At 36.3% G+C, this 19,901-nt stretch overlaps 1 protein-coding gene across 4 annotated transcripts in view; it reads right to left on the reverse strand.

The window, feature by feature from the left end:
* Window positions 1-4,624: 4,624 nt before the first annotated feature.
* Window positions 4,625-19,901, reverse strand: part of UBE2D3 (ubiquitin conjugating enzyme E2 D3) — a 32,729-nt gene continuing 17,452 nt past the window's right edge. For 3 of the 4 annotated variants that reach the window (XM_033214893.1, XM_033214892.1, XM_033214894.1), the window contains exons 3-8: window positions 18,998-19,061; window positions 18,879-18,910; window positions 11,562-11,639; window positions 10,464-10,569; window positions 8,091-8,184; window positions 4,625-6,121 (exon numbers count right to left, since the gene is read on the reverse strand). In XM_033214893.1, coding sequence (XP_033070784.1) covers window positions 6,076-6,121; window positions 8,091-8,184; window positions 10,464-10,569; window positions 11,562-11,639; window positions 18,879-18,910; window positions 18,998-19,061 — 420 coding nt within the window. In that variant the 3' untranslated portion in view covers window positions 4,625-6,075. The remainder of the gene's footprint in view (window positions 6,122-8,090; window positions 8,185-10,463; window positions 10,570-11,561; window positions 11,640-18,878; window positions 18,911-18,997; window positions 19,062-19,901) is intronic. The other variant, XM_033214891.1, reaches the window with a different exon arrangement.

The raw sequence follows: 19,901 nt of genomic DNA on the forward strand, positions 1-19,901 counted from the left end.
AACTACCTAAGGCTGCAAATCTTTACAAAGCCCAAACTGTTATTACAAATTCTCGCAATATTCTCCTGCCACAGAGCACCAAGTTTCAAGATAGGTAGAGTCCTAGTTGTACGAGGACTGGGTTTCTCCTATTTGACACCACTTTTGGGTGCATTCTGGGCTTTGCCAGTCATGAAAATTAAAGGTCAGCTGGGCATGGTGGTTCACACCTGTAACCCTAGCACTTTGGGAGACTGCAGCAAATGGACTGCTTGAGCCCAGGAGTTCAAGACCAGCCTGGGCAACATGGTGAGTAGCCCCAACTACTCAGGAGGCTGAGGTGAGAGGATCGCTTGAGTCCAGGAGGTCGAGGGGTGTGCCACTGCACTCCAGCCTGGGTGACAGGGCAAGACCCTGTCTTGAAGAAAAAAAAGGAAGAAAAAATGAAAAAAGGTCACTTGGGTTACTTCATTCAAAACGCAAGCTGGTTCTGGGTATGTTCTGTTTTCCTCTGGGTTCTTGGTTTCACTTTGGTTTTGATCTGAGAGTACACCTTCCTTTCTTGATAGAACACTGACACATTGGGGAAAAAAAAGGTTTTCCCCCAGCAACTGGCTGATTTTTCACAGGATTCATCAGGGTAATCATCCAGGCTGACAGAATCTGAACTGCATTATTTTATTTACAATACAGAATAAAGAAGGTCTGATTAATAACTTTTTAATAGTATATTAGTTTTCTTTGTTCGTTTGGAGTTAGAAATGAAGCAAGCAGATTAAACATTTTCCCCAAGAATACAAATGGCAAGTATATGTACCTTTGACAGACTACCATTTGGCTCAGGCATTTGTGTGTTAAATATCTGACCACCTAAAATATGCCAAGTAGTCATCTAGTAATTGATGAGAGAAAAATCTGTCCTCATAGAACTGGGGTGGGGCTGAGGGCGAGACAATTACCTATAAGATAGATAAACCTGAATATGTCATGATGTACTCTATAGAGGTGATGCTGTGTTGGCGTTATTATATAGAATGGTTAAGAAAAATTACTCTGATAAGGTATTTGAAGAGACCTAGTCAGGGAAAAGGAAGCTGTATGGTATGTGGGGTAAGATCATCCTAGGCAAAGGTAAGAGGAAGAGTAAACATCTTCACACGTATTTGCAAGTCTCAGCAGGCCCACGTGACTGAGCTGAGGGAGTTGGAATGGTGGTAAGGGAAGCAAGGAATTGGGGATTAAGCTGAGGCAAGAGTGGGCAAGAAAGTTATCTACAGCCTTGTACATTACTTTTAATACTTTGTGTTTTTACTCCAAGTGAGATGGGAAACCATTAGGTTTGGAGAAAAGCCATGACATCTGATATGGTTTAAAGGGGTTGAGTGTGGGGGACAGATTGCTGCAAGGCGGGAGATCACTCAGGAGGCTATTGCAATAATCCAAATAAGAAATGGTACAGCTTTAGATCATGGTGCTAACAGTGAGCATGGTAAATGGGCAGATTCTAAAGGCTGCTGCTAAGTCTGATTGAAGGTGGAATGTGAGAAGTCAAAGTTGGTGCTTAGGTTTTAGGCCAGTGCAATTCAATGTTGATATTTACTGAGCACGGGGTAATAGCATATGTGTATGTGTATGTCTTTGTAGACATATGGCTAGTTTTAGACATTTTAAAAGATGTCCTTTAGATTGTCATGTGGATAATGAATAGAAGTTATATGGGAGCTCAGGAGAAATAGCTGGAAGGTTAGTAAATGACAGTGGTTAACTGGGCTCCTAAGCCAGTATGACATGAAAGTTCATTGTTCAGCCTTGACTACAAATTTGATATGGTAAATGAGAAATCAAGTTCTACAGAGGATCAGACAGTAGTACGCAAAAATGTAAATTTCATAAAAACATTTTTTACAATACAGAAAAGAGGGCTCTTAAAAAAGCTCATTTATAAATAGCATACAGTTTGGGAAGAGCTAGATATTGACAGTGGGATTTTAATTGAAGCATCCGAAGTAAAAGAACAATTGTCAGAAACATCTTGTATACTTGAATCATATAAAATTTTTCAAACCTGAGGCCAGAAATGAGCAAGTAGTTATAAGGTAGCAAGAAATAATGCAACAGAGTAATAATTTCTAGGGACTTAAGACATTCAGCCAACTTCAATATATTTAAGTCTTTTTGTTAAGATGGTTCCTCCAGTTTTTTTTTTTTCTTGGTGGGGGGGGGAGCACTGTCATGTTTTGAAGTCACTTCCAAATACCTTTAACCGTTTATTTTTCCATTACAATGGGACAGCACGAGAAGTCTTAATAGCCACCTTTGGGAACATTTAATAAATTTGTCAAACACTGCAAACACCCTTAACATGGCATCATTTCCACTTGGAAAAACTGCCTAGTGTCAGGCCACAGAATGGGATCTGGGTTCAGATTTGTTCAGCTAGCTAACACAATACTTAGGTAAATCTTTGCACCTGATTACTTTTAAATACTTGATGATTGGCTGAATTCTATGCCAGTATGGTTATTCAAATTAGCCAATTGTAAGATGTTAATATATTTTAATATTCCAAGTGTAAATGTGGAAATCAATGTACTGTATTACAATTCAAAGTACTAGGAAATTGTCAGTTATCAGAAATGTAATACTTAAACACATTCTCTATAGCCAAAAACAGCTACAAAAAATAGCTGTAGAGTCAAAGGATTACTGGTTGTAGTCTGTTACAAGGGAATGCTATGAACAGACTTCTGAAAATGGTTCTCAATCTTCACCATTCATCAGAATCACCTGGAGCGGTTTTAATATAGGTGACTGGGCTCCACGCCAGTTTGATTCAGGGCTGGGGTGGGGCCTGACAACTTACATTACAAAGAATTTCCCAAATGATGCTGAGATTGTTATCTCAAGAAACATTTTGAGAACCACCACCTTAATTTCTTCATAGCTTAAACCGTATAAAATTCAAAATCGAGCTCACACGCAATATTAAGCTCAAGTGTGGATTTCATGTTAGCTGGAATTACCGAGTAAGACCAAAGTGTCTTTAAACACAGACTTTAATGGTAACAATTCCTTTAAGCTCAATTAACTTTAGCTATTACAAGTCTTATGCACATGTCACTATTAGACAATATTTAGTGACTTGCACTGGGTTCCTCATAAAAGACAAATTCACTTAAAAGTGTAATCAACAATCATTAACAGTTTTGTTATGCCAACACAAAACATGGCTAATTTGAGTTACCCCCCCTCCCCACCCAAATCACTAACACAGCATGATCAGTCCCTTTAAGTATACTTCAACTAAGCCATTTCAAAAAAAAAAAAAAAAAAACCAAAACAAAAAACAAAAAAAAGTGAGTGTTTCACTACCCCTGAGACCACTAGTTAACTGTGGTTCATACTTTAAAATGTGAGTACACCCACACAAGAAAGCAAATTAATCAGCTTTTAAAAATCTGATTATCACATTGCAAACTCGCCCAGGAAAAACAAATTGAGTCACTTAAAATGTAAATTTACCATTAACAGGCCAACTGGACCTTAATTCTTAGAGTTTACGCATTAAAAGATCTAGGAAATACACAGACATAGTCAAAAATAATTCTAATACTCAGTTGGGTCCTATACATGGCACTAGTAATGTCAAATTATTGGGTGGAGTGGGGGAAAGGGCAAATTCTTAGATTCTTTTGAAGATTTCATTGTACATGATTTCATGTCCAGTATCCATACATTCAAAAATGTTGGTTTTCCAGGTACTTCACTGTTCTTTTAAACCTGGAGAAGCCTCTATGGCTTATTCCCTTAGAAGCAACAAATGAAATGATGTATAAAGCATCAAGTCAAAGATACAGAGAACTGGACACATCCACTAATTGTTATGACAATCAAAGAAGTCATCTCTGTAAATACCTAAGGGTTGTCTAAGGCTATAAAGGTCAATTTGAAAGCCAATTAGGGATCCACTGTGTTCCATAAAAGTGTTTTACACTCATGTTTGGCTTTCAAGAAGTGATATGCCTACTAAAGCTGTTATTTTGAGTATATGCATCTCAGAAGTAATTTTGAAAACAGAGCCAAAGAGCAGTTTTTCTTACCTTGCGGAGCAGAATGTAACTAATATTTCTCATTCATAATTTGAATCCAAAAAAGTTATGCAGTATGACATCTACCCTGAAGGAGCCATTTTAAGCAAAAGACAAAATGAAAAAATTCACTCACTGGAAAAACTGCATAGCTGGTTTTTTCCCAATGAAATGATTACAGAATTAACAAAGCCAGAACATCTTCAGAAGGCATGCATTTCACTTCCAGTTTAGAGAAGAACCTCAAGTCAATAAATCATGTCCAAACTACATATTAAAATGTTTATAAAAAGTAAGTTTTAACATTTATTTCTAGCTTTCCACATCTGTGTGCAGACAAGGAATAAGATTGCACATAAGTGTAAGCAGTGCAAAAATGTGGAAGTGGAAGATTCACAGATGTGCTAAAACTTTAAGAAATAAAGCAGTGGACAAAATCAAAATAACCAGGAAACATGTAAAACTATGGGATCAGAATTAGGAAAGGTGAAGAATGGTAATGCCCTTGTTACTACAGAAGTTAAATTAGTGGCACAGATAGCACTTGTCAAACAAAAAACAATCCAATAGCATTGACTTTTATTCATTCATGTTAAGTCACCTGAAATGATATCTGTTGCATTTAAATGCTCATTAATGTAAATGGCTGAACAAATCCATTTCAATGGATACTCAATATCCCACATAGATAAGTCACTTCAACACAGCCTCATGACAACTCCCACACCAAAACAGTACTTTATTTTGCAAATTTTGACCCATTATTACTCCCATGTTATGTTTTTTTTTCAGCTGTCAAGTGTACAAGGTGAAGAGAAATTTCAGTTAGACAGGGGCTGCACCTGGAAAATAAATTTCTTAAACTCCATAAACACATTTCAAAACTGCTGGGTCCCAGAAGTCCATCTATGAACTCTAGGGCTGCCAGTATCATGTGCAGCACATTAAAGCTACACTATCCAAATAGCTTATTAATTCTGCATAAATCAGGTCAAGCAATGTGTCAACCTGTAACAGACTGTGCACTTTAACTGAACATGGCAAAATATCCACTCTTTCGAACTTTACATCATCATTTGATGTCAAACAATGAAGCAAATCCCAACAGTATATACAAAAAACAGCTTTGCATTTACAAAAGATTGTTTCCCATACTGATTAATCCAGGCAGCTAACTCATTGGTTTATGCAACTTTATTGAAGAAAAATAAATCAATTACTAGCAGAGCTATTAGTTGATCACTCATCCATTGACAACTTGCATCATTTATTCAGTGCTATATTAAACAGTGTATTGGAAGATAGATTAACTAATAGCTCCAAGCCTCCTAACAATTTAAATGAAAATTACAAAATGTTTGAGACCCTATTTTGGAATACAAAGGGTGTTTGACTTCCAATTTCCATTCTCTGTAGAACAAGAACAGGTCATTCCTTTATTGACATGCATAAAATACATCACATTTTCTGTTCTGCTGATGCTATAAATTCAATACCAATTCTCCAGCCACATCAGTTATGAGCATAAAGTATATCATGTAACCTCAAATCTCTAACAGTGGAAGGCTTAAACAAGAATGGATGCTGCTAGAATAATGCTGTATCCTTTGATGTGACAACTGAGCATCCATCTCCCTCCCCCTCAGATGATTTCTTCAGCATGTTAGAGCAGTGAGGAATGGTTTTAGTCTCATAACCAAGTTAGAGTGAAGACATTGGCCACATAATACACATGCTCCATTTTTTTTTTTTTTTTTTAATTCTGAGTCTTGGGCAACTGTTCTCTTGTAACTACTTTACAGTTTCTAAAAGCAGTTATTGTCCAAAGCTGGAAGAACTTAAGTCTTCTCAGATGAGCATGTGAATGAATGGAGGGAGGTAAACAAAAAATAAAATTAAAAAAGATGAGGTCTGACAGGGGAGCAGCCGGATAAGAAAATCAAAAAAGGAACAGTAATTTAAAGTTTATTCCAGCTATAATGCAGGTTATTCTGACTTTAAGGTAGCATCACATGGCATACTTCTGAGTCCATTCCCGAGATATTCTGTTGTACCTGTAAATAAAGATGTTATTTTTAAAAGTTAAAACAAAGTGAAAGAATTCCTAATACTTTAAATGGAAAGGAAAGATTTCCCTTTTATCATCTCCAGACTCATCATGAAGTCATTTCTAATGACTATGATTAGAATAAAAGCCAACAAGGGAGAAATAGCATTGGTACTCAAAGCAACGTGGGAAATGAGAGCCTGATGCTCTGAAAGCAGTATTTTAATACAATTAAGAAAGCAACACTGAAAATTGGGAGGCTGACAAAAATCAAAAGACCCTTTCTCTCTACCACCGAGCTCATGCTCTAATTTTAACATGAAAAAATTTTTACAGTTCATTATGGACAAATGTTAAAATAGTATACACATTGTATCTATCCACAGAAATTTCCAACAAAGCCAGAACCAGGCTTTTAGTAAAACAATTTCATCTGAATCCTGGAGTTTGGGAAATTACTTGGTCCTGGATATTATAAGAAGAAATGGCTTTGGAACTTAGTTAGAGGCAGAAGGGGAAGATGACACTGGGCAGAATGACAAAGGGCAGTAATTTCCAAAAGGGGTGTGTGTGTGAGTGGTTATACTCATCAGAATCACGTGTTACTTTTAATAAGTGTGGTAACTGAGGCTAATAAGCACCACCGAGACCTGCTGAGTACAACAAGGGCATCTTTGTTTAAAAAGATCAACAGGTAATTCACACACAAGCAAAGTTATTACTCAGGAAGACTACTAACATTGATAAAAATACTATCAGCTTCCCACTGGATTATATTCATGCCACAGACTACTTACCCCAACAAAAAATAGTGATAACCTTAAGAAATGTATACATATATATATATATATGCACAGGAAAAATTTTATATTTATAGTTTAAATATTAACTAGCTTTATTTCAAACCAAGAACCAAAATGGTCCAAAAACTTTCCTAAACTTTTAAAAAAGTTATCTACCAATTCATTGTCATCTCCTAAGGATACTCTCTCAAAAAGCCAGCAGTTTAAAACAAAGGCTGTATTTAGCATACAGGGAGCCTCCAGGGAGCCACAAAGTACAGTTGACGCTAACGCATGCTTGTCAGTAATGAACACTTAGTTTAGATGCTTAGGCTTAAAAGTGTTTTTCCCTTATATACTATCTCCTGGCAAAATTTGAACTAAACCACCACATTCTGTATAGGATTGGTACAAAGTCTTAAGCTAAAATTTAAACACCATGGTAGTTTGAAAGAAAAAGATACTATATAAATTCCCATTTCTTACTAGTGCTATGTAATAACTGCTTTGCCATGCAATACTTTCAAGCAATAACGACTACCAGATATTTACTTTCACGTTAAACAGAGATCAAGCAGTTAAATGTACAGTTTTCAGAAGACTACCACATCTGTTACCTTTTGTTAGTTAATACAGTGCCTTAACGCATGCAGCACTCAAGTGCTGGCAGTACCATGAATAAGCGCACCATAGAGTGCAGATCCTCTTACCCTACAACATAGCGTATTTCTCTGTCCACTCTCTTGCTAACCTATTGTACCTAATTGAACAAGTACACTTAGCATTAATTATAACATATGAAAGTTATAATGGTTAAGTTGAACATAAATATGATTCAAATATTTGAGAAATTTAGACCAAATTTTTACAACAGTACTAACATTTTTTTCGAAAAACATGCTTGGGGTAAAGAAAAATTTGCTTTCTTCCCCAAAATTTGAGAATAAAGTGATACTGTAACATGCTAGGAAAAAAAAAAAACAACAAAAAAAATACACTTTAGAGGGGAGCATTCACTGTCACATAAGCTAAAGCCTAGTTAATTTTTTTTTAAAAACCACATTTCAATAGCTTTCTGCATATTTTAACTATCATCTTACTAAATATCAAGTCTTCTTGGCATTGTCACAAGCAAAGTATGAGCCTAACTCATTAAGTAAAACCACTTTTATAATAACTTTTAAACATACTTACTTATCTCTGTCTGTTTTATAGATCCGTGCAATCTCTGGCACTAGGGGGTCATCTGGGTTTGGATCACATAGCAGTGAACAAATGGATAAAAGAACTGCAAGAGAACAAAAACGTCTGTTACCCAGTTTCAGGAGTTTGGATAAATAAATCTTTCTAAACTGTGTATTACAAACCTCAATCCTCAAAAGACTTATTAGTTTGTATCTCTATCTCAATGAGACATAGTTTTACAAAGATTTTGTTTCATAGACAACAAGCTCCTGTTAAGCAAGAAGTGCTAAAAACAAGGTTTTGTGGCATCAGATTCACTGCTGACTAGTCATAAAAATAGTTTAAGATAGGCAACTGATGCCATATTTATATATATATTTTAAATAGACATAAATGATATTAGAACTTAGGGAGTTTCTTGGTACTCTGTGTGGGTGGGTGGGGGGGACTTCAGCAAGAATATGCAGGTAATACTCATGCCATATTCACAGCTGTTAAGCATGACGAAAAATCCATTCTTTGCCATTGTCTTGGGAATTTCTGAGAAAAACCTTCAAGTACTCCACTAAATGTTTTGTCTCCTTGCACTTGTAAGCAAGAAACCATATCCAAGAATACTAGTTAAATACAACAATGCCAAAATCTCTTTAGTACTAAATGAGTCACCAGCTCTAGTTCTTACCTTAACCAGTTCAACATCCTGATGTATAAGATGTCAAGCATGAAGGAATATAGACTGCATTCACTTTGAGTGCCTGTTATGTGCCAGTCACCATATATGGTGCTGTTATAAAATGTTAAGATATAAATGCTTGAAATGGTTCTGACCAATTTTTTTTTTTAAAAGCAATAGTATAAAAAAGACAACACTGTCACATAAATATTTACTGACTATAGCAAATTTAATTTCAAACCCAAATACAGCAGAACAAATATAAAATTACCTAACATAGGAGACTTGGCTATACAATAACTCACAGAAAAAAGGTAGCTTCAGTTGTGACTGACTGCTAGTTTAGTAAGTTAGCAAAGTATGGCTGCCAAAAAAGCAAGTTGTTTTAATGACAAAACAATACCAATTCAATCTGCCCTTACAGAAACAGTTTTCAGTGTTACGGTACATTTCCAGCAGTAGAAAAACTTGGAATCTGATATTCAGGTACGGAACATGGTTTGAAAAGAAATTGGAAAGCATCCAGGAGGGTGAAAAACAGGTCTAAAATTTTATTTTATTTTTTTTTGAGACGGAGTCTCACTCTGTCGCCCAGGCTTGGAGTGCAGTGGCCAGATCTCAGCTCACTGCAAGCTCCGCCTCCTGGGTTCACGCCATTCTCCCGCCTCAGCCTTCCGAGTAGCTGGGACTGCAGGCGCCCGCCACTACGCCCGGTTAATTTTTTGTATTTTTAGTAGAGACGAGGTTTCAGCGTGTTAGCCAGGATGGTCTCGATCTCCTGACCTCGTGATCCGCCCGCCTCGGCCTCCCAAAGTGCTGGGATTACAGGCGTGAGCCACCGTGCCCGGCTAAAATTTTAAAACCACTTGAATTATGGCAGCATCTGCCCAAGTTGTTTCTTTTTCTCCCTTAAATGATTCTACTCAATAAAGTTTGGGAAATGCTGCTGCTACAGAGTAGTCCCTCCATGAGATTCAAGTGCAGTATATAAGCAGATGAAACTTTTATACAATACTTTGCCTTTTGAAAAAGCTATTTTTTACTTACTGAACTCATAAAATCATAAAACAATTAATGGTGAAATACTATTATTATAACTCCACCTAGGATATTCATGCAGAGACTGGACAGCCTGTTACATATAACATAACGGATGCCTATTAAAAGCAGGAGACCAGAATTGATCTACAGATCTAAGATTATACAACTTTAGACTGTCATTAGGTAGAAATAACCTGTCATGGTTACATAACACATGACTAAAGATTTGTGTAAAAATTAACCCAGGAAAGCAAAATCAGAATTTTCCTAGAGTGGAAACCTCAGGATTCAAAAGCTCTATTAAGTTTAGGTATATTATACCATTCTTGGTAAAAAGGCAACAAGTTAGTGTAAGATGTCCAAGTGGTTTGGGATTGAAAAATACAGAAGTCAATTAAAACAAATTTTGCTACTGTAAGATGAGATGAAGGTAACTCATTAGGCAAATAATGCCTACCCACCCCAATTTGAATTTTAACAACTTCTTACAAAGCATCTTTAATCACCACCACCTAGAAGAACAAAAATGATAAAAATAACTTTATTGCTTCCCCATCTCTTACCAAAAAAGATGGCATAATAAAAATAATCAGATAAGTAGATCTAAGAATGAAATTTTATTAGAAAATGAGAACAATTTAAGACTATTTCACTAGAAGTATTTTTACCTTTAGAAATTGTTAAAGCAGGCGACCACTGTGATCTTAGAATATCAAGACAAATGCTGCCATTACTGTTAATATTTGGATGATAAATTCTTGTTGTAAATGCAACCTAAAACAAAAACTTTTAAGTATTTTATTCAAATAAAAACAAACATCTTTTAAAGCAAAACTTAAAATAATCAAGTCACAATGTTAAAAATGTCATCCATTAGCATACAAGTTCTAAATACCATAGAAACTGATTTTTACAATCTGACCATAACCCCCTTGCCTCCTCTCTTTAAAATAGAAACCTGAACTTTTGGATAAAAATTTCATTACTCATATGATGTAAAGTTCTAAAGGTTACTTTGGCCCTACCATGTCATGAATCAAAGGGCAATTTAAATGTATTTAACACATTCATTTAAAACAGCCCTAACTTTTGGATGTAACCCAAATTTGTAGACCATCTCATTTAAAGTTTCATTAAGTTACACAGGTACACATGAGTCTTCATTTCCACCGTACATAAAACAGAAACTTGAATCACAAAAATGGAAACCATCACAAATTGCACCTGTAACATTACTAAAGATCGTTACAGTGACATGTTCATGACCTTTGTATATTACCTTCTCTAGTTACTCATACAGGTTGAATTTACGTTAATGACTGAAAGTCAAGGATAATATTCTTTTAATACCTATAAACCAATCAACTCAGTGCATAAATTTATACTTACGTATACAAAACTATAAGCATAATAAGCATATGTTGTAACAATACATGCAAATATAAATTGAAGTTGGACATTTGATGCCTACAAGACGACAAAAGCCCAAAATCAGAATCTGTGTAACAATAATACAGATGAAGGGGGAGCTTCCACATGGTCTGAATCTTGCAACATTAAGAAAAAGGCAAACCTTATTCCTATTTACAAAGTTCAAACTGAGGTCTAGCTCTTTAAACCAAAGTTTAAGAGTCATCATCTATACATCAGTGCCTCAATTCAACATATATATTCAGCCTAGGCAGAACCCTATCGTCCAAGAATGCTCTATTCCTTTTAAATAAACCATAAATCTATACTAACAGATTGTGAGGGAAAATACTTGCCTTAGGTGGTTTGAAGGGGTAGTCTGTAGGAAAATGAATTGTCAAAAAGAATACACCACCTTGATATGGGCTGTCATTCTGTAAAAAGAAAAGTATGCTTAACTGAAATTTAAAATATTATTGCTAAATATTCTGTAACATTTGTTTCCAAGCATTTCTCTAATAATGAACCAAAATCACTTATTTACACTGTAATAAATATTCCATGAAAATTCAGTCTATACTAATAGAAAAAAAAAAACACTTAAAACTTAACATAGGTCACCAAAATGATTTTTTTTAAAGTTATCAAGAAACAAGTATTCTAGATCTCAATTCTCAGAGGAAAAAGTACACATAGCAATAAAGCCTACATCATCACCTTTCAGAATAATCTGTAAATAAAATTTTACATGTGTAGATTATTTCTTCCAATAGTCAGATGTGTACAAATGGCTTTACAACAGTCCCTTCTGCCCACTGGCAAACCAAATGTAAGCTATTCCAGGTAACTAAACACACACCTTCAAGAGGAGAACAGAGAAAAGCCTAAGCTTCCCATTTTTAATCAATACCAGAAAATAGATACATTGTCCCTGTTTTATGCATGAGAAAAATGAGGCTTAAAGAACTTAGTCTAGTGTACAAATGGTGAATGACAGAACCAAGATTCAAACACAATTCTTTTCAACACCACTTAATGACCAGATACTGACCTACTCGGGAATTTAAAGCTAAAATGTGGAATGCCTAACCGCCTCTGAGTATGCAAAGAACCAATCCGAAGACATGTTTTAAAACTTACATGAACTGGGTTTTTACCAACACTCACTCCCCTCTATTAGAAAGGCTTTGTATATACAGCTATATGAACCTTTCACTATGCCCATTCTGGATGTCAAGCACATAAAAAATAGGCCTGACACACAGCTCATCTAATTCCTACCCTTCTGTAAAATAATTAAACATTAATTCAATTAATCTAACTCCTTGTATGTGTGTAAGGGATCCAAAGAGCAATTTTTTTATCTTTATGAGCTTAAACTCTGATAGACATGTAAAGTAACTGCAATGAAATATTATAGGTATCATGAAATATGAACAAGGGACATGTGGAGCTCAAAGAAGAAAGGTCAATTTATTAATGAAGAATCAGGTTCAAAGAAATATACAACTAGTAAATGGAAGAGCTTTTGTTTGTTTGTTTGAGACAGAGTCTCACTCTGTTGCCCAGGTTTAAGTGTAGTGGCGCAATCTCAGCTCACCGAAACCTCTGCCTCCTGGGTTCAAGCAACTCTCCTACCTCAGTCTCCCTAGTAGCTGGGATTACAGGCATGCATCACCACACCCAGCTCATGTTTGTCTTTTTAGTAGAGACTGGCCTTCACCATGTTGACCAGGCTGGTCTTGTGGCCTCCTGACCTTGTGATCCACCTGTCTCGGCCTCCCAAAAGGTGGAGATTATAGGCATGAGCCACCAAGCCCAGCCAAAGCTTCTATTTAAATTGAGTCCTTCTCCTACTCCCAAGTTTTCCTTTTTTTTTTTTTGGTCGGGGTGGAAGGGGGGAACGGGAACGGGACGGGGGACAAACGAGACACAGAATATTGTCTTGCTGTGTTTGTGTTGCCCAAGCTTGAGTAAAATGGCACAACCTCAGCTCACTGCAAGCTCCGCCTCCCAAGTTCAAGAGATTCTCCTGCCTCAGCCGCGTCGGTAGCTTGGATTACAGGTGTGCACCAACATGCCCAGCTATTTTTTTATTTTTAGTAGAGATGGGGTTTCATCATGTTGGCTGAACTCTTAACTCCTGACCCCAGGTGATTCGCCTGCCTCAGCCTCCCAAATGCTGGGATTACAGGTATATGTCACCGTGCCCAGCCCCTTTTCATATTTTCTGTAAAATATGGAACTAGAAAAACACTCCAGTCACTTAGAATGTGACCTGAGTTTATTAGATTAACGTATCTTTGTTAAATATAGTTATATTAACTTTGAATAGATGCTTCAAATAGCATATACTTTCACCTGATCCAATACTATACAAGACAGTTTTTTTCTGTGTAAAATTAACAACTTAAGGGAATCTCAAAAGTTTTGTTTTTTTTGAGACAGGTTCTTGCTCTGTCGCCCAGGCTGGAGTGCAGTGGCACGATCTTGGCTCACTGCAATCCTCTGCTTCCTGGGATCAGGTGATTCTCCCACCTCAGCCTCCTGAGTAGCTGGAACTACAGGAGTGAGCCAGCACAGTCAGTTAATTTTTTTTGTCTTTTTAGTAGAGACGGAGTTTTTTTTTTGTCTTTTTAGTTGAGAGGATGGTCTCAAACTGCTGAGCTCCAGTGATCCACCCACCTTGGCCTCCCAAAGTTTTGGGATTACAGTTGTGAGCCACCACTCCCGGCCCCAAACACTGAAGTTTTAATAACCCAATTCCAGAAGTTCTTTGTAAGCTTTCATTTCAATTTTCATAAAATCAAATGCTGTCTACGACTGCTTCTGAAATAAAGGCAATCTGCTGATGGGATTTAGGCAAAGCCAAATTTCATTTTGTTTGTTCAAAAAAAGAACTTTATAAAGAAGGCAAAATACTTCAATGTTACAATTTAACACTAAAGTTCTGCCATACCAAAGAGGAAGAACTACAAGGTTCAGAGATAATGAAACTAGGCCATATAAAAAACTGAGACCCTATGATATTTAAATTCTATTATGGATCAGCAGCAAACTACACCAAAAGAAACAAAACCCCGAAGAATAAGGAACACTGTGATCAGGAAATCGACTAAAATCTTACAAGTCCAGAATTTATATTAGATTTCTTCAGAAACATTCTACCTGTTTTGCTCTCATCAGGGCAAAGTTGCTCCCTCACAGTGCCTCAGCTCTTCTGTGGCAATAAAACGTAAGTATTTTTTTTTTTTCTTTTTTTCTAAAGTGGTACTGTTGCCCAGGCTGGAGTGCAGTGGCGTGATCTCAGCTCGCTGCAACCTCCACCTCCCAGGTTCAAGTAAATTCTCGGGCCTCAGCCTCCAAAGAAGCTGGGATTATAGGCATGCACCACTACACCCAGCTAAAAATGTTGGTATTCTTATAGGTTGATTTTCCACTCTTAACTGCTGACCCATAACAATTTGAGTTGCAAAATACATCTCTGGTGCAGTTATTCATTCCAGGGCATATAATCAAATGCCTACTGGTATTCCTACTTGGATATCTCATCTCATGTGTCCAAAACAAACTCCTTGTCTCCTCAATTCCTTTTTTCCTGTTTATTAATAGCAAGCCATAACTGAAAGCCACAAACCAGGATCTCATCATCGACTTCTTCCTCTCTCATCTCAGAGTCAAGATAGTTATCAAATAAGACCTTTAAAATTTCTTGACCTTGCCTCTCCTTTATGCCACTGTCACTATCTTAGTTTACGATGTAATCTTCAGCCTAGATTATGGCAATAGCTTACTAATGATTATCCCTCCACCCTAATGATAATAAAGTGGTCTTTTAAAAATGTTTCTCCCCTGCTTGAAATCTACCATAGTTTTTAAGATATAATTTCAACTCCTAAGTACATACGGTGCTTTATGATCTGGGTGCCCATCAATCTAGCTTCATCTTGCTTCTTCTATAGAACATGCTCTCTACTGCACATAAAATATTACATGGATAACACATCTTTTCCTCTCCCCTACTTGGAATATTCTTCCTTGTAATATAGCCCTTCCTTTGTCTTATCTGCTCCCTACTCTTCTTTTATACCTCTTTAAGCACATAATTACATTACCTACCCATATATCTAACATTTACTTTTATTTCTCTTTTATTAGACTACAAAGCTCCTGAATGAGTAAGGTAAAGATGGAAAAAGTCTTCAGGTATCAGTAACCTATGTGGGAAATGACATAATACACTTGAAATGAAAGTTGAAAAAATAATCCTTATGGACCAAATAGAATAGTACCTATGGGCCAATTATTTTAATTCAGATAGTTTTTCTGGCTGATTACGCTCAGGCTGCCCAAGGTTACATTTTTCAGCTACTTTCACATTTTTCACAGGTACTCTCTTCTACATCTCTGTCATAGATTAGGTGGAAGTTAGTAGTGTTCTCTAAATCCATTTTTCTGCCAACTCCATTTCCAATTAAAAAAAATTAAGCAAGTAAATATCAGAGGCAATAGGTAAGGAAGTCAATGTCTTCTAATTGCATCAATTCTTGTTGGAAACTAACAATAACATAGTACACCCCGCTCCCACCCCCAAAAAACCACACACAAAAACTAGCAATGCTGTCATTTCTTTCAAAGGTTTAGTTTTTAGTCAATAGTTGTGCTTTCGAAGTAGTTTATTTTCAGAAAGACTAAGCCAGTATATTTGATTATTAAAACCAAGCAATTTTGCTACATAACTAAAAGATCTAAAGGATTTCCCAACAATTCACTAAAATCAAAGTTACTCTACTGAAACTTAAAATTAGATGGTATATTCCCTAGAAAGTCAGGAATCTTCAGTTCTGTGGCACTGGTACCACTTTAAGGGACCTAAGTAGTAGTCCAAAGCAAAAGTGACTTTTTTTTTTTTGAGACGGAGTCTCGCTCTAGCCCGGGCTGAAGTGCAGTGGCCGGATCTCAGCTCACTGCAAGCTCCGCCTCCCGGGTTTACGCCATTCTCCTGCCTCAGCCTCTGGAGTAGCTGGGACTACAGGCGCCCGCCACCTCGCCCGGCTAGTTTTTTGTATTTTTTAGTAGAGACGGGGTTTCACCGTGTTAGCCAGGATGGTCTCGATCTCCTGACCTCGTGATCCGCCCGTCTCGGCCTCCCAAAGTGCTGGGATTACAGGCTTGAGCCACCGCGCCCGGCAACGTTGTTAACTGTCTATCTAGTTCTCCCACTAAATCTGTAATTTACAGGTTGCTTTGGGTCACAATTGCTTGCTACACAGAGTAACCACACTCAAAAAATAAGCTACTATTTATCTTATACAGTGATGCTTTGTCACAAAGAGGTATTCAGAAGCCAAAAAAACAAAATGAGTTGTTTCATTGGTGCACTCCACAGTAAGCATATAGTTAACTATTTAAAGCTGGCATCTAAATTATGTGCTTACTTATGTGCAAGACAATACCCATACTTTGGGTGGATTTTTATAACCTTTGACTCCTTCTTGAAATTACCCAGCCAACAGTGAGAACTAACCTTTTTAACTGAAAACGTATTTCAGCGAGTACTGCTACCAAAGCAAAACCCAGCAGTTGCGGTTGATCACGTTAATATTTAAATAGTTCTGAAAATCACATGCTTTTGTTTGTGAAAGCAGAAAGCTGCTAGTCATTATATTAAAAGAATTCGGCAAGGAACAGCCATCATCTGATATATTTAAAAAATGAAAAAAGGTAAATGTTTTCTGAAAATAAAAGCAAATTAAACTGCTAAAAAAAATCTGCAGAATAAGCATCATTCTCTAAAAAAATTACTATAATACACTCATTATTCATGTTTCCTTTTGATTGTCTATAGGTATGCTCCTTGCCTTTTGGGAAAAACTAGTGTGTTGTTCAAAACAACAAAGTCTAAACTGTCAAGTAGAAAAACCAACTAGTTTTAAGGAGCTGGTTTATTCTGCACACCATCCAATTACAAGTCTTAATTACCAACACTTCTGTGCTTTCTTAGTATTGACAGTTTTTACAATCAAACTATCAACTACACTCTGAATCAAAGATGAGCTTTATTTTAAGGCATTTTTATTGAATTCTTTGAAAATTGGTAATCCAAAATGGGAAAATTCTAGAGGTTGCAAAAGCAACTGCTTTACAAAACACTAGGTAGATAATATGGAATTGACCTAGTAGGCACTGTGGTAAACACATATCCCATCTAAAAAAGGGAGGCAGCTGTCATTCTATCCCAAGTCATTACTGCTTATGGAATGTGGGCCTACTCAGAAGGCTTTTATTTGAAGACTGCCAACTTTCAAAAACACTGTGTGGGCCAAACTGGGTAAGTCGACATTTAACTGAGTGTATTAAAATTACACAATTTTGCTACCAAATTAGATAAAAGTAAGTACTTTTAAAACAAAATAACATTTAAAACAGTAAAAGTAGTCCTGTAATAACGAAATGCACAATTCCGGCTTTGTAGTTGATTAAAATGATCCAGGACATTTAAGTATTAAACTTAATATTTGTACCCCTGCCATGTCTTACTTTGATTTAGTTTCTCTCCCTTTAGGGCACTAACATTTTAATTACTCTAAATTAATCCTCCCTGCTATGATTCCCCATTAATTTCTCCTACTCAGTACTTCATTCACCAGTCACTTATTTTCCATCTTATCACACTTCGGCACTTGTTTAGGTATCTGTCTCCTCTAGTAGAGTGTAAGTTCCCTATAAGATTGACAGGGATGTCTATTACGTTCATTTGTATCCTTATTACCTGGCACACAGTATGTACTCACATTTGAGACAGAAAAATGACTAAAGTTAGAATTACTAAATAATGTTGATTCAACCCATCTACTAACTCTAAGAGCATTTTTTCCTTTAGAATTATAAATATTACTTACTGACCACTGTCTCATCTAGTACATTATTGCTCTTTATGTTACTTATAAAACTACCAAAAAGGGAAGAAAGTTTTCAGTAAGATACACAAGTAACTTAGAAAACAAATCTTTAAGCTCCTTACCAAGTTTAAAAAAAAAAAAAAAGTTAAGTATTTGTGTAAGATACAGTCTTACCCCAGGATGTTTTAGTGCGCTCTAATTCTCTGAAATTCTTAGATGGTATCCATAATTCTGAATATTCAATTATCCAGCATATAGTTGCTTATCTACCCAGGATAGAAAGGAATTTTGCTATATTCAAAATATCACTTTCTGCCTAAATATATTCAAATTTTGCATAAAGTGAAGTTCTATAAAGAATCAAATATCAAAATACAATTAAGCTACATTATTGGCAGCTACAGTAATAGACTCTCTGAGTAACACAACTCATGGCAGGATCAGAGCCAGTAACTTTGTCTCTATAAATAACAGGAAGTTCCACGACAATGCTTTACGCAGTGCTATGAAGAAAAACTGAACTGAGATACGGAGATGTTTGGTAGGTCATAGAGATGGCTATACTCTAGAACGTGAACACAGGGATAGACACAAAGTACACGTAACAAATGACTAACTCATTATATGTTGTTTCTTTCAAATGCAGTACAACTATGAAATATCCAAAACAGAATTAACTACATGATAAACCTACAGATCAAGTTAAAAATTACAACCAAATCAATGCTGGATTTTCACTTAAAACTAAATTTATAAATTATTAATACTTACAGGTCCCATAATTGTGGCTTGCCAATGAAACACTAGAAAAAGAAAAAAAAATCTGATTATCTAAAAATGCAAAAGCTTAAAAAAAATTAGGCATAAAAATCAACTTGAAAGTTACTTACTATCATCCCCAACTGGACCTGCAGAACATTGTGCTGGAGGGTCACGGGCCAAATCACTAAGTTCCTATACCAAGACAGAAAATGGGTGAGTCACATAAGCTTAATTTAAGAAAACGTAAGCGAGTCTATTGCTTTCAGCCACTTTCACCCTATTTTTAAAGGCACACTCCATCACAATTCACATAAATAATATAGTTCATTAGGAGAAAGAAAACATGCCTGAACATATGCTGAGACAATCACCTTTAAAGCTAGAGTTCATAAAAATATGTATGCACACACATTGATGCAAAATTTTTTATTTGCATAAACAAAAGCCGACCTCTTACAAACCAAAATAGCTATAATTAGATATTATTACAGTTTAAGAGCTTAGATCAGGGAGAGCTCAACATTCATGTTATTTGTTGAACTTCCAAGACCACTTTCAGAGGCCCTCAACTGTCTTAAATTCTTTGTTCTAATGAGAACACTTGGACACAGGAAGGGGAACACCACACACCGGGGCCTGTTGTGGGGTGGGGGGAGGCATAGCATTAGGAGATATACCTAATGTAAATGACGAGTTAATGGGTACAGCACATCAACATGGCACATGTATACATATGTAACAAACCTTCACATTGTGCACATGTACCCTAGAACTTAAAGTATAATTTAAAAAAAAAAAAAAATTCTTTGTTCTTCCTGAACCATCATCCTTCCTCCCCAATCCACTAACTCTATTTTCCACCTGAAAACCAAAAACACTCTCATAGGGCTAAGTACCCCTTTTTGTTTTCTAATCTCCTTATTCTCTCAACTCAGACTTTTTTTTTTTTTTTTTTAACTCAACATCCTTTTATTTTTTTGAGAGGGAGTCTTGCTCTGTCGCTCAGGCTCGAGTGCAGTGGCGTGATCTCGG

This window comes from Trachypithecus francoisi, unplaced genomic scaffold (genome assembly GCF_009764315.1).
Source record: "Trachypithecus francoisi isolate TF-2019V2 unplaced genomic scaffold, Tfra_2.0 Lachesis_group1, whole genome shotgun sequence".
Taxonomy (NCBI): domain Eukaryota; kingdom Metazoa; phylum Chordata; class Mammalia; order Primates; family Cercopithecidae; genus Trachypithecus; species Trachypithecus francoisi.